This window comes from Eumetopias jubatus, unplaced genomic scaffold (genome assembly GCF_037043125.1).
Source record: "Eumetopias jubatus isolate StellerSeaLion01/CBP00866 unplaced genomic scaffold, mEumJub1_p1.0 scaffold_8, whole genome shotgun sequence".
Lineage (NCBI taxonomy): Eukaryota > Metazoa > Chordata > Mammalia > Carnivora > Otariidae > Eumetopias > Eumetopias jubatus.
Genome location: NW_028274814.1, coordinates 75,502,096 through 75,516,638, shown reverse-complemented (window position 1 = coordinate 75,516,638; position 14,543 = coordinate 75,502,096). Strand labels below are relative to the sequence as shown.

Below are 14,543 nucleotides of genomic sequence, written 5' to 3'. Positions count from 1 at the left end.
GAAATTAACAAGTCAGGAAACGACAGATGTTGGCCGGGATGTGGAGAAAGGGGAACCCTCCTACACTGTTGGTGGGAATGCAAGCTGGTGCAGCCACTCTGGAAAAGAGTCTGGAGGTTCCTCAAACAGTTGAAAATAGAGCTACCATACGATCCAGCAATTGCACTACTGGGTATTTACCACAAAGATACAAAGGTAGGGATCCGAAGGGGTACGTGCACCCCAATGTTTATAGCAGCAATGTCCACAATAGCCAAACTGTGGAAAGAGCCAAGATGTCCATCGACAGATGAATGGGTAAAGAAGAGGTGGTATATATACACAATGGAATATTACGCAGCCATCAAAAGGAATGAGATCTTGCCATTTGCAATGACTTGGATGGAACTGGAGGGTGTTATGCTGAGTGAAATAAGTCAGTCAGAGATAGACATATATCATATGACCTCACTGATAATGAGGAATTCTTAATCTCAGGAAACAAACTGAGTGTTGCTGGAGTGATGGGGGGTGGGAGGGATGGGGTGGCTGAGTGATAGACATTGGGTAGAGTATGTGCTATGGTGAGCGTTGTGAATTGTGCAAGACTGTTGAATCACACATCTGTACTTCTGAAACAATGCAACATATGTTAAAAAAGAAAAAGAAGAAGATAGCAGGAGGGGACGAATGAATGGGAGTAAGTCGGAGCGGGAGGCGAACCATTAGAGACGATGGACTCTGAAAAACAAACTGGGGGTTCTAGAGGGGAGGTGGGGGGATGGGTTAGCCTGGTGATGGGTATTAAAGAGGGCACATTCTGCGTGGAGCACTGGGTGTTATGCACAAACAATGAATCATGGAACACTACATCAAAAACTAATGATGTAATGTATGGTGATTAACGTAACAATAAAAAGAAGATTAAAAAAAAAGGAAAAAAAACTGGATGGAAAAATTATAAGCTCACTACCAGCCTGATAATATATCAGATTCTGGGCTCTTCCCCAATCCACCTGCTGTTATTTACTTTCAGAATTTCAATTAGCTGCTCCATTTATTCTGTCTGGGTTTTATAGTTTCAGTCAGTGAGATTAACAAGGTGGAATGTGCTTACTCCATTTTACCCAGAACTAAAACTGCCCTGTTTACTTATTACCAATTTTAGAACGTAATGGCAACTTGAATCTCCTTATTTCATTTAAATTTGGTTTGTCAATTACATTTTTTTTAACATATTGTGATCCTGTGTGTAAGAGCCCTATTGAGATGATGCTACATTAAATGTAAAAGGAAATGGGAAAATTAATTTCTTTTTTAGAGCATAGTCTTCATGAAATCTAATTTTCCATAATTATATTACATTTGAAAAACTTGTTTCCCTGTTTTCAGTTTAATCTATGTGTTTTGCCTGAGGATTTCCAGTTCCCTTCACTTTGGAACTATTTTATTCTTTACTCATTCTAACCTTTTAAAAATGATTTGCTTCGGGGGTGCCTGGGTGTTCATTCGGTTTAGTATCTGCCGTTGGTACAGATCATGATCTCAGAGTCCTGGGGTTGAGCCCTGTGTTGGGCTCCCTGCTCAATGAGGAGTCTGCTTCTCTCTCCTCCTCTGCCCCCCCCCTCCCAATATTTGCACACACTCTCTCAAATAAATGAAATCTTTAAAAAAAATAATTTGTTTCAGTAATTGGGTTATTGGTCATTGTAGCGTTTAGTATGAGGTGATATGCTTCATATTAGTGGACTCTTGGCCTCTCACATGATGTTGCAGACACTGCACAAGAATTTTAGAGACATTCTGAAGCATATCTTCACTTCCTAGATTGATACAGGAAGCTGATTTTATTATAAGACTGATAAGTGTAGATGACTTCATCTTTATTTTCAGTTTCCTTGGTAAACAAGATAAAAGATTATTTGGTCATCAGTGAATGGTGCTTGGGAAACAAGCTTTTTTCTGGATATAGGCCCAGAATGAAGGAATTGAATATGAAAGATTCCCAGAAAATCCTGTTGTTGATCAGCTGCTAACAAGCAACCAGATCACTGAAAATCTTACCAAAAACTAAATTAGAAAGTATTTCCAGGGACTGATGTGCAATAGTAACTGAAAGGAGATCATGTGTCTTATCTGTTCAGGCTGCTATAACAAAATACCACAAACCAGGTGGCTTAATAAGCAATGAAATTTATTTCTCAGAGTTCTGGTGGCAGGATGGTTGGGTGAGGGCCCTCTTCCAGGTCACAGACTTTCCCTTGCATCCTCTTGTGGTGGAAGGGGCTTGGGATCTCTCTGCAGCCTCTTTTATAAGGCACTAATCCCATTCATGAGGATTCTACTCTTATTATTTAAGCACTTTCCAAAGGCCCCACTTACACTATCATGTATTCAGCATTTTAGCATGTGAATTTTTGGGGATGCAAACATTCAGACCATAACAGCATGTGAATGAGTTCACTAAAGCTAAAATTGATTGAAAGTCTTAAATTTCATATCCATTTCAGTTTTACTCTTGGTTGTAGTTATAAAGTTGGGAAATTGAAACTATTGGTAGAAATGAAAATTCTGTTGCTGTTTTTGTAAATACTTACCATAATTTGCTGGTTCTTCGTTGTACTTTTTTAAAGATTTTATTTATTTGATAGAGCACAGGTAGGTAGGGCGGCAGACAGGGGCAGGCAGAGGGAGAGGAGAAGCAGGCTCCTCGTTGAGCAGAGAGCCCGATGTGGGCTCGATCCCAGGACTCTGGGATCATGACTTGAGCCGAAGGCAGACACTTAACAGACTGAGCCACCTAGGCACCCCTTCGTTGTACTTTCTGATTAAGAATTTTATTTTTAACTGAAAAAAATGTGATGTTGAAAAAATACGTAATTGTGATCATGAATAAAGAGAAATTGATGTGTTAAAGGGACAAACATTTTGTTTGTTATAAAAAGATCTGTTAGTTATTTAAAACAAATTTTTTTTAAGTAGGCTTCACCCAATGGGGCTTGAACTCACGACCCTGAGATGAAGACCTGAGCTGAGATCAAGAGTTGGACACTTAACTGACTGAGCCACCCAAGCGCCCTGATTATTATTTTTTTCCTAAAGATTTTATTTATTTATTTGACAGAGAGAGAAAGAGAGTGCACAAGCAGGGGGAGTGGCAGAGGGAGAGGGTGAAGCAGGCTCCCCGCTGAGCAGGGAGCCCAATGCGGGGCTCAATTCCCGGACCCTGGGATCATGACCTGAGCAGAAGGCAGGTGCTTAACGGACTGAGCCACCCAGGTGCCCCGCCCCGATTATTTTTTTTAATGTATGGTGTTCAGTTGGACAGTCAGTATACTCAGATAATTATGTGAAATGTATTATTTTATAAAATTTGTTGAAAGAGAAAAGATACTTCCCTTTTACCAGTGTGTATGTCCAGCCATTATCTGAAAACCTTTTTGGAGGTTAAGCCTTTATGGTGTGGGGTCAGGCCCCCTGTTATCTTTTATATTTTTCCAGTGGTCATTTCCATATAGGAAGTCTAACATAGCAAGCACATGAACTTACTTATGTGCTCTGATTTGCATGTATCCTTCCTTTGTTTTGAAAATTAAAATTCTCACTATCATGTTTAAATTGGTAATTCCAGTTCTGTGTCCTTTAAAGATGGAAATGCTGTAGTGGTATCGAATGGTCAGGGGGTTAGAAAAATACATTTTTAATCCCTTTGGTCTCAGTTGGGAAGCCTTTTTTACAAATGTACATATGTTGCAAGGATTTGGTGCTTATTATATGCGCCTATTACATCTTGTGCTTACCCCCATCATAGCACTTGCTGTACTGTACTGTATTGTAATTGTTGCTTTTTGTTTTTGTTTTTGTCAGGTGTATCAGTGTATAAGGCCTAATGGTACCTAGAAAATAGGGGCACTGGCTAAATACTTATTGAATGAATAAATACAAGCTGTAGCGCAAGGTAGGGAGTCTGGTATAGGGCCTATTTGAAAAAAGAGAGAGAAAGAGAAAAGTGACTATTGGTTAAGCATACTTAAGGTCTGGAGTTCAGGAAGTAATTTAAATTCTAGTAGTTGAATTTCCGTATCTTTTTTAAATTGTCTTCTTAGGTGATATGACCAGGCTATTTGTTGGGGTAGATCTTTTTCTAATTCTCTGTTACTTTGTTTTCAGTTGGTTTTTTCCTATATGCTGAAATGTGACTTCTTGTCCTTCTCTCACTAAACAAAATGTTTTCATTATTGTTTGCCTCCATTACCTGTGTGTATTTTCATAGTTGAAAGCATATACTTAACTGTCAAAATGTCTTACATTCTGAATAAATTGTATTCACTGTTTAGGGCCTTCTGGAATAAATCATTCTTTATATTTAACTGTTTTCTTTTATTCTGAACCCAAGATAAATAGAGTAGCAGCTGGGTGAAAGTGAAGTAAAATGGGACTAATTTTCATAATTCCCTCCCCAGAATAGTTTGATGGAAAACTGATTACGTGACTGTTCCACCTGAAGAATCTTAAAGGTAAGAGGGCTTGTGAATATTTGTATACTTAGGAACAACTCAGAAATGACACTTGTAGGTACTACCTTGGAAATTGTGGTTATAGCTTCACTTAACTATGACCTCTTCTTTTTTGCTGGAGTTGCCATGTTAAAACCATTTAGTGTTTTATCTCTTAGACATATAAAGTAGGAAATAGGATGCAAAAATCTTAGGACTGTTTTCTTTTGAGACCTAGATTTTGTCTTGCTTCAACATTTTTGTTTCCAGATAAATAGGAATCTTGATAAATACTGTCAGTGTAGAATAAAGAACATATTTATCCTTACATAAGATCTGTTTGAAAAGCTGTTTGACAATTTAAATTTTGTGAACTCTTTCCTCCTCACATTCTTTATGTGGATATTCTTTGAAATACAGGAGTTTTTAAAGTAATGAAAACCCCTTAGTGAGAGTCATACAGATTTACGATCTTACATCCTATGATATACTGAAGATCCTTTTGGGGTGGGGTGGTGTTCATGTGTTTGTGCCTGTGTGTTAGTTGTTGAGTACTTCTTTTGTGCTAGTCTTGGTGCTAAGCACTTAAAAAGGATTATGTGATTATGTAATTTAGTCTTCATAATGACTGAAGTGGTTACTACATTTATCTCCATTTGATAAGATGAGGAAACAGGCTTAAAGAGGTTAAGGTCACACAGCTAGTAAGTGGCAGATTAGTTGTGGTTTGAACCTAGACAGTTTTTTCTAAAACCTGTGCTTAAAGGGACATTCCTGTCTCTATACTGGTATTAAAGCTCCAGCAGCAAACATGCAGGTGAGGGATATTTTAAACAGAAACATGTTAGAATAGCCCAGTTGAAGCAAAGAAGTCTACTTACAAACTCTAATAAAATTGTTGTACAGGTAGAAAAAAAAATTGGGGAGCATTTTGTAAGGGATTTAAAAATCAACAATTGTAGAGCAGGACTGAGTTGATTATGTAGCAGAGAGGCTGGAAAGGAAATAATTATTAAGCTGAAGGAGTTAATTGCCTTAACCTTACTCTGAAGTGAATTAATTGAAGGCACTAGAGCAAATATCTGTGATAGTTTAAGCCAGATTGATAAAATAAATGTAGATAAATCAACAAAATCACATAGCCTTCAGGGGTGTTTTAAAAGGAACTCAAGGACAACATTGTAGAACCATTGACTCAGATGTGTAATGAGTAACTGTTGGGCCAGAGTACAGGTGAATATAGATGTAGAGATGCCTACACTTAGGAAAACTTGAGGAGCCCTCTGCAGTGAGAGACTGAGCCACATCTGTAAACTTCTTCTGGAAGGGGCCAGGTCGTAGGTACTTTAGGCTTTGCAGGGTATATGGCTTCTGTCACAGTTATTTTTATTTGCCATTGTAGTGCAAAAGAAGCCATAGGCAATATCTAAAGGAATGAGCATGGCTGTGCTTCAACAAAACTTTATTTACAGAAAAACTCGGCCAGTTTTTTGACCACTGGCCTATAATAATGCATCCTGTCCCTCCCTGGACATCAATAAAAAATAGCCTCCCTATGGTTTCTTCAAGTGAAAATAACATTCTTAATGGGAGGATCAAATTTTTAATAGATAATTGAGAGGCAGTTAATGACTTTAAGACTGGGATTGAGGTGAAAGATCCTGCATTAGATAGTAATGGTTATTAACATTTGAGTGTTTATTACTGCAAGACAATGTCATAAGCACAGGTTTGCCTGAAACCAGTGCCCAAGTCATTAATCACTGAAATATACCACTCAGAATACCTTACTGAATGCCTCCTTTTTTTAAATTGAATTTTTTGGACAGGGGATTGAATTTGGGGACCTGTTTATCTTGGATAGAGGATTGGAAATAAAGGAGAAAGAAGAATAGATTATCTGAGAGTGGTTCTGGGAGTCACTGGCTTCTCTGAAGACCTTAGCCATGTGAATCAAAATAGTATTTAGCATCTTCATGAAATATGCTTTGTCCTGGCATAAGTATGCCCAACATAGGGACACTTCTTACTTTTGCCCAGTATTCCTTTTATTCAGCCTTGGCTCCCATTTATCATATCTGTGCCCTTCTATGATAGATTCTATAATGGCAGGATTGGGTTTGAGAGTGGGGTGGGAAATAGAGTTAAACTTCCTCATGGCCTTTCGTATGTCTTCTATTTTTGTACCCAAAGGATCTAACTACTCTCTTGACAGAATATTAGTAGACTTGATCAATTTAGTTGTTACTCAGAAGTGTTGATTTGTGTTTTTTCAGTCCTATGTGTGCCTTTTTCTCACTTCTGTCTAGGGAAAACAAAGAAATTGGGCAGTCAACACTTTTATTACCCTTCCCTATTTTTCTGTTCTTACTAGCACCAGTAATAATAATAGGGGCACCTGGATGGCTCAGTTGCTTGAGCTATCGGGTCTTAATTTCAGCTCAGGTCATGATCTCAGGATCCTGGGATCAAGCCGCATGTCAGGTTCTGTGCTTAGCAGAGAGTCTGCTTGAGGATTCTCTCTCCCTCTCCAGCAGCATGGAGAGGGAGAGAGAATCCCTCCTGTGCGTGCTTGGGCACTAGCTCTCTCTAAAAATAAATCTTTAGGAAAAAATAATAATGATAATAACAGCTACTTACTGCATGGCAGTGCAGCTGCGATTTGACTGTAGGTCTAAGTCTTAACTAGGATGTTCGTTATCTTTAGATACCGTGGACTTGCTTGAAGGACAGTAGGAGGAAGCAGGGAGAGCAAGGTTTGAAGTGAACTGGATGTAGATGGAAGGAAATAGGCTTTGGAAGAGAAAAGGATGGGGAGAAGGGAAGGATAGGGATTTTAAATGGAGCTGGCCAAGGCTAAAATGTTTAGTTTCTATTAGTGGGAACCTCTGGTCTCTTCTCTGATTCCTTGGAGCTTGAGGTGCTTCAGCAACTACTACAATAGGAAATACATTGCTAGTGTCTTAGGTGTAACTTGAAACAATTTTCTTTATATCCTAGAACTGTGCTGTCCAGCACAGTAACCAGTAACCACATTGGATTACTTAAATTTAAATTAATTAAAACCTAAATAAAATGAAAAATTTTGTTCCTCAGTTGTACTAGCCTACATTTCAGGTGCTTGATAGAACAGTTCCCTGTTGGGCAGTCCTGTTTTAGAGAACTGAACTATTTTCTACACTACTGTTACTTGAATGCACTATAATGGCTGGCCTGGGATTCTCAATTCCATGTATTCCAGGGTTTGTGTGGGAGAATGAGTTCTGAATTCTGAAAACTGATTCATATTAGTGCTCTTTTTTTTTTATTCCACATCTAAAAGTTGATGCTTTTATGATAAATAAAATTTTTAAAATAGGTCATTCTTCCCAAACTTTTTTTTAATAAAAAAAATTGTATTTACTTAGAAGCATTCAGAATGTCAACAAAACAGCTGCAACTTTTTTTTTTTGCAATTACAGAGTGGTATTCAGTTAACAGAACAACAATTATTTCGTAGAAGCTGCATCAGAGAGAACTGAAGATGAAAAACTACCATCCCCATATATAACTAATTTGTGCTGTGCACCAACAAGAACCTGCTTTAAATTTCCATGCCAATTTACAACCCCCATACTGTACCAGGCAAGGTTAGTGGCTATTGAAAATACCACCAGGACAGGGCTATCTAAAGACACATTCGGTAGTGTGTTAACTATACAAAAAAAGACACTGTACAGTTTAAAAACAAATCTTACACAGCCTTACATTTCAATTTTTTTCTTTAAAAGGAGTGAGTTGTGTACAGGGGGGTTAAATGCTTTATAGACAAGAAAAAAAAACTGCGCTAGAACCAACTCATTCATCATCATCATCTTCTTCATCTTCTTCCTCCTCCTCATCCTCTTCATCTTCCTCATCTTCCTCCTCTTCCTTCTTTTTCTTGCTCTTTTCAGCCTTGACAACTCCCTTTTTTGCCGCATCAGGCTTTCCTTTAGCTCGGTATGCAGCAATATCCTTTTCATATTTTTCCTTCAGCTTAGCAGCCTTCTTTTCATAAGGCTGCTTGTCATCTGCAGCAGTGTTATTACACATCTCTCCCAGTTTCTTTGCAACATGGATAGGTCGGGATGTTCTCCTTTGTTTTTTGGGCGATACTCAGAACAAAACAAGAAAAAGGCCGAAGGAGGCCTCTTGGGTGCATTGGGATCCTTGAACTTCTTTTTTGTTTCCCCTTTAGGGGGGATATAAGTTTTCATTTCTCTTTCATAACGGGCCTCGTCCGCCTTAGCCATGTCTTCACATTTTCCTTTCTCTTTAGCAGACATGGTCTTCCACCTTTCTGAGCACTTCTTAGAAAACTCTGAGAAGTTGACTGAAGCATCTGGGTGCTTCTTCTTGTGCTCCTCTCGGCAAGTTTGCACAAAGAATGCATATGATGACATTTTGCCTCTCGGCTTCTTAGGATCTCCTTTGCCCATGTTTAATTATTTTCCTCAGCGAGGCATAGAGTCGCCCAGTGCCCGTCTGGCTCTTACTTGCCCCGGCGCTGTCTCTGTGGAGCTCAGTGTACTGCAATGGCTGTGAGAGCGGGAGCCAGACGCCTTCCCAAACTTTTTTTTTTTTTTTAAGATTTTATTTTTGACAGAGGAGACAGACAGAGAGATCCCAGGACCCTGGGATCATGACCTGAGCCGAAAGCAGACGCTTAACCGTTTGAGCCACCCAGGTGCCCCCGAAACTGTTTTTATGCACATATTTGGAATAGTATTTCTAATAATATAACAGAAGCAATATATAATGAAATAAAAAGGGTTGTTGGAAGATATAAGTGCTTTAAGATCTTTAAGATCTTAAGATCTTTAAGATATTGGAAGATATAAGTGCTTTAAGATCATTAGGTTAGGGATAAAAGACTTAAAAGATACTTTAGCTTGGAAAGGTGGAGCCTGGGAAGAGATATCAAAGACTGAAATTGGTAAATTAAAGTCCTCTGAAAAGTAAACAGAACTAACTTAAAATCAAGAGTGAACAACCATTCTTTGAGATTCATTTGAGGTAAACCAAAATTAAAAGAAAATTCTGTTTGATTTATAGATAATATATAGAACTTGGTCAAACTATTAAGGAGTCTAGGTGGAATATGATATGATTAAGAGTCATTAATAGTTAATATCATGAAATCAAGTTATATCTAACTTTTTGGGTAACCACAAGGAGGAATAGTCTTGCCCACCCACAGCTTATCTCTTAAGTTTTTTTGTTGACCACAAATTATTGGCTTAGGACCATGCGTCTATTGTATTCCTTTGCTTCTGTTACTGGAAATTTAAAGCAAAACTGGTATTAAAAACCGTGAGTCCTTAGGTTAAAAATTGGCGTCTAGGCAGATAGAACAAATAAATATGAGCAAGTTATGACTTTATAAGTTGTTGAACTAAAAGTTGTGACTTTTATCTAGTGAAATGCTAAAACCCTATCATTTTGAATGAATAAACTGGTAATGTAGCATAATTGGTTTAATTAGATATGACAGCAGTTAATACATGATGTATTCAAGAAGAAGCACACAACTTATAAGAATTTGGAGCACTTAGTTTTTTAAGCAGATTTCTAACAGGGAAGGGAGTCTGTAAATTGATTGAGGCTTCTTAGTTTCTCAGTGATAAACTATTGCTTATGTACTTCATTGCATGAGTTAAAATAGAGAGGGCAGTGTTTACTCTAAATGTTAATTATAGATTATAGTTTATATATTAATATAAAATATGAAAACAGCCTAGAGTATCCAATAGGACATAAATTATTTAGCTATGTAAAGGAATAGTATATTGCATGTTTTGAGAACTTCCTAGATTTTTAAAATATTGTGTTAATTTTCAAATTGACATTTTATCACATTTAATTAACTCAAATATTTTTTACTCTTAGATACTTAGGATACTGGGGGAATTGGTATGGTATGAATTTCCCCACATAAAGATTACACTCAATTATAGATCATACCAGGAGCACAGTATGCCTTCAAAATCAAGTTCGGAAGTTGCCTAGAGCAGTGTTTCTCAGGCTTTAACATAGGTATTAATCATGTCCAGATCTTGATAAAATGCAGATTCTTATTCACTAGGTCTGGAGTGGTGTCTGAGGTATCCTGCATTTGTAACAAGTTCCCAAGTGATACTGATACTGTCCTTCTGAGTGAATATCAAGTAATCTATGATTGTCTGAATATTTTTAAAGTAATCTTCTGTATCAGTAATTCCATTATTGTAGTTGCTCAGATCAGAATACTTTGGAATTATTCTGGAGTCTTGCTCTCTTAACACATACCTCACATTCAGTCTTTTTGCAAATCCTGATGGCTGTATTTTGAAAATAGCTGGAATTTGATCCCTTTTCATCACCATTGCTACTACTCTGGTACAAGCCGTTGTCATCTCCTTCCCTAGATGATCAGTCGACTTGCTTTTTCCTTTGCCTCCTCCTCTGCTTAAAATCTGCTACTGGCCCATGTCACTCAGAGAAGCAGCCACTGTGTCTGTTTACCTTAGCCCTTAAGGTGTTGCATGATCTTATTACCTCTCTGTCCTCATTTACTACTTTTCATCTTTTTCATTCTATTCTAACGACACTTGCCTCCTTGTTTTTCCTTGCACATATCAGACACACTGCTCTTTTCTGCCTTTGGACTTTATATTTGCTGTTCTTTTCTGCCTCGAATGCAGGTCCTCTAGGATTCACATAATTCTCTCCCTTGATTGTTTCAGATTGCCATTTCAAATTTCACTTTATCAGAAAGGCTTTCCCTAAATACTCTGTGTGAAATAACACCTTCTCCATAATTGTATGTTTATTTTATAATTGTATTGTTTTATTTTTCTCAACTTCTCAACATACTAGATGTTTTAGTGTGTTTATTGTATCTCCCCTGCTAGAATGTAGTCAGGAATTTCTGTCTTGTTCAATGCTATACTAAAAGCATTGCCTAATAGTATACCTATGGCAGTGAATCTTTGAATTAAAAAAAAAAGCAAGCCCAGGAGGAAGTCATTGGGCCTCTGCTTGAATACCTTCATCAATAGGTTATTCTACACCTCCCTTCAGAACAGCCCATTCCATTTGAAGGTAATTGCTAACCTTCTCCTTAAGCTTTCTGTTCTTCCAGGCTAAACATTCTTATTACTTTACCTTTTTGCGTATGAGATGGTTTCCAAAGCTGTCACCAGTTTAGTCATCTTCCCTGGACATTCCTCATTTTGTTGTTTGTCCCTAAATAAAATGGCACCAGAACTAAAACAAATGTAGGCTGAAGGGGAAGTTTTCCTCTTGTTTTTGACAGTCTGCTTTTATTAAGACAGACTGTGATTAAATTAACTTTTTAAAGTAACTCTAATCCTTACAGATTTTGACTTTTTAAACTACTAAAACCTTTAAGTCTATGTGCTACTAAGTTTCTTCTGCTTTACAGGTGGTTTTTGAACCAAAGTGTGAGTCTTTGCATTTCTCCTTATTTAGCCTAAAAGAATTTTCCTGGGCAATACATACCTTTAATGTAGAAACTAGTATGTGTAAATTATTGAAGAAACTAATAGAAAAATTACTTCGTATAAATATGGGAGAATTATAACTGATGAGATTGGGGATTTTTTGTGCTGAGATACCCCAAAGTGTTTTTGAACAGCTCATTACAATCATATGTCTTGCATCAGTTCAAGAAAGAATTCTGAGTTAACTTATATAATTTTACCGCATAAACTTATTCCCCTTGACTAACAAATTCATTTCCTTTCCTACGTTTCTTGTTTTGCCTTTTGTAATCATCATTTTCTTAGTCCTCAAGGCCAGAATAATCTTTGACTCCTTCCCTGTATTTAGTCACCATATCTCAGAAATTCTTGTTTGTTAATTTCTTGCTTTTTTATTCACTTCATAGCCAATTACTCTAGCTATGCAAATCTCTCTGCTTCTAATCTCTCCCTGCTATAATCCATTTCTGTGCTTTGCTGGCAGATCATTCTTTTAAAAGATTCATTTATGTTACTTTTATCATTTCAGTCTTCTTCAGAGGAATCTCTAAGATTGGGTCTAAACTTCTCAATCATTGGAGATCCGTTTTGTAATCTGTCCCTACTTGATTTATAGTGCTTTGTGTATTGCTTTCCTTACCCATTACTATAGTCTTCCAAATGAACTTCTTGGCATATGTCCCTCCTCAGTACACATTCTCTCTCTCTCTCTCATACTTTTACTCTTCTTGTTGTTGTCAGATTGGCCTAGTTAAATGCTATTTTATTACTTTATACTATGTTGCCCCTTAAATGCTTTAAGCTCAACACACATAACCTATCACCTTCAGTGAAAACTCCGGTTCAAATTGATCTCTTTTCCCTAAGCTCCAATTATATTTATGCCTGTACCACAAAATCTATCATTTAGTCTTTGTTGCTTAATACTTATACAAGGCTTTTCCTTTCAGTAAGACTGCTTGATGACAAAGTATAAAAGAGTACTGGATTATCCATAAAATTTACTGGCTTGGCTTGTACTATGTTCTTTTATGTGTAAAATAATTTCTTACAGTTCTGGGTTTTTGTTTTTCATTGATACTGGGAGAACGCAAACATAAAAATTCTCTGTTATAATTCATCCTATAGGAAACCCTTTTTCAAGGAGAAATGAAGAAGAAAACTATATATACCCTAAATGTGGGAGATCAGGAGTATGAAGATATGGAAGGTAACTTTTTTATAAAGCTTGTGTGTTGAAAGCAAAACTTAGTGTTCTAAACTGTTCATTTGTGTACATTTCAAAATTCACAAAGAGTTTTTTGTTTTCACTTATTTTCATTGGTCTTAAATTCTGAAATAAGCTGCCTGGATATACGCTATATATACACTGAAGAAGTGTATACATTTTTTTCCCTCCTCCCATGTCTTATTTTTGATTGATCAAGGTTTTTGATTTGTTTGAACTTTCTTTTTAAATTTTTATTCCCTACTGGTTTATGAATATACTAATCTGTTTTTGTTGTTGTAATTTTCTGTTTTGGGTTTTTAAAATAGTTGGCATTGATCTTTTCTCTGCTTCTAAAGTTAATATTTTAATATTCACTGTTAACAGTAAAAGAACCTTAGAACACTTTAACTCTGATCATCCTCTTTATAGATTATAGTTATCCATTATTTTTTTTTTTGAAACACCACAAATTAGTCGATATTTTAACAGAGATAGTATTTGGGGGGATTTCTTCTCCATTTCTTTTTTTCTTAAAGATTTTATTTATTATTTGAAAAAGAGAGAATGAGCATGGGGTGGGGAGGGTCAGAGGGAGAAGCAGAGTCTCTGCTCAGCAGAGAGCCTGATGCAGGACTCGATCCCAGGACTCCAGGATCATGACCTGAGCTGAAGGCAGTCGCTTAACCAACTGAGCCACCCAGGCGCCCCCCATTTCTTTTTTTCTTCCTGAAAAAAGCTTTAAGTTCCTTTAGTGAAAGTCTATTAGGGGTAAATTCTTAAGTTTTTGTATTTATTTTATCCTCTTCAAAACTATTCAAAGATAGATCTACAATTCTGGGTTGATAGGTTTTTGTTTTGTTTTGTTTTGTTTTGTTTTTTTCTCTCAGCACTGTGGAGATATTTAACCATTTTTCTGGTTTTCTTTTTGCTGTCAAGAAATCTCTTTTCAGCCTAATTGTCAATCCCTTAGAGATGATCTGTCTTTTCCCTCATTTTTCTTTTTAGATATTATTTTTATCTTTGATGTCTTTGACATTGTACAGATCTTCTGCATTGTTTCTGGCATGGATTATTTTCATTTCTCTGGTTACCATACCTTGTATGTCCTTTATCTTATGGATCTTTTTTGTTTGTTTTGTTTTCTCATTTCTCAGCCATTACTGCTTTAACTGTTGCATATTCTTTATTCTCTCCTTCTGGGCTTCAATAATATGTTAGACTTTGTTCTGACCTCATTTCCCACTCTCCTTTCTCAGGTTACATCTCCTTGTATGTCTCTTAAAGTCTAGATAGTTTTCTCAGATCTCTCTTCCAGTTCACAAATACTCTTTTCTTCTGGGTCTGATATGCTGT

At 36.8% G+C, this 14,543-nt stretch overlaps 1 protein-coding gene and 1 pseudogene across 3 annotated transcripts in view; one reads left to right on the top strand and one right to left on the bottom strand.

Moving 5' to 3' along the window:
- The window catches only part of SCAF11 (SR-related CTD associated factor 11), a 79,409-nt gene that overhangs the window by 19,947 nt on the left and 44,919 nt on the right, over positions 1 to 14,543 (top strand). For 2 of the 3 annotated variants that reach the window (XM_028123136.2, XM_028123134.2), the window contains exons 2-3: positions 4,443 to 4,496; positions 13,109 to 13,190. In XM_028123136.2, the coding sequence (XP_027978937.1) occupies positions 13,130 to 13,190 (61 nt within the window). In that variant the 5' untranslated portion in view covers positions 4,443 to 4,496; positions 13,109 to 13,129. The remainder of the gene's footprint in view (positions 1 to 4,442; positions 4,497 to 13,108; positions 13,191 to 14,543) is intronic. The other variant, XM_028123135.2, reaches the window with a different exon arrangement.
- Positions 7,904 to 9,052, bottom strand: LOC114224102 (high mobility group protein B1 pseudogene; annotated as a pseudogene).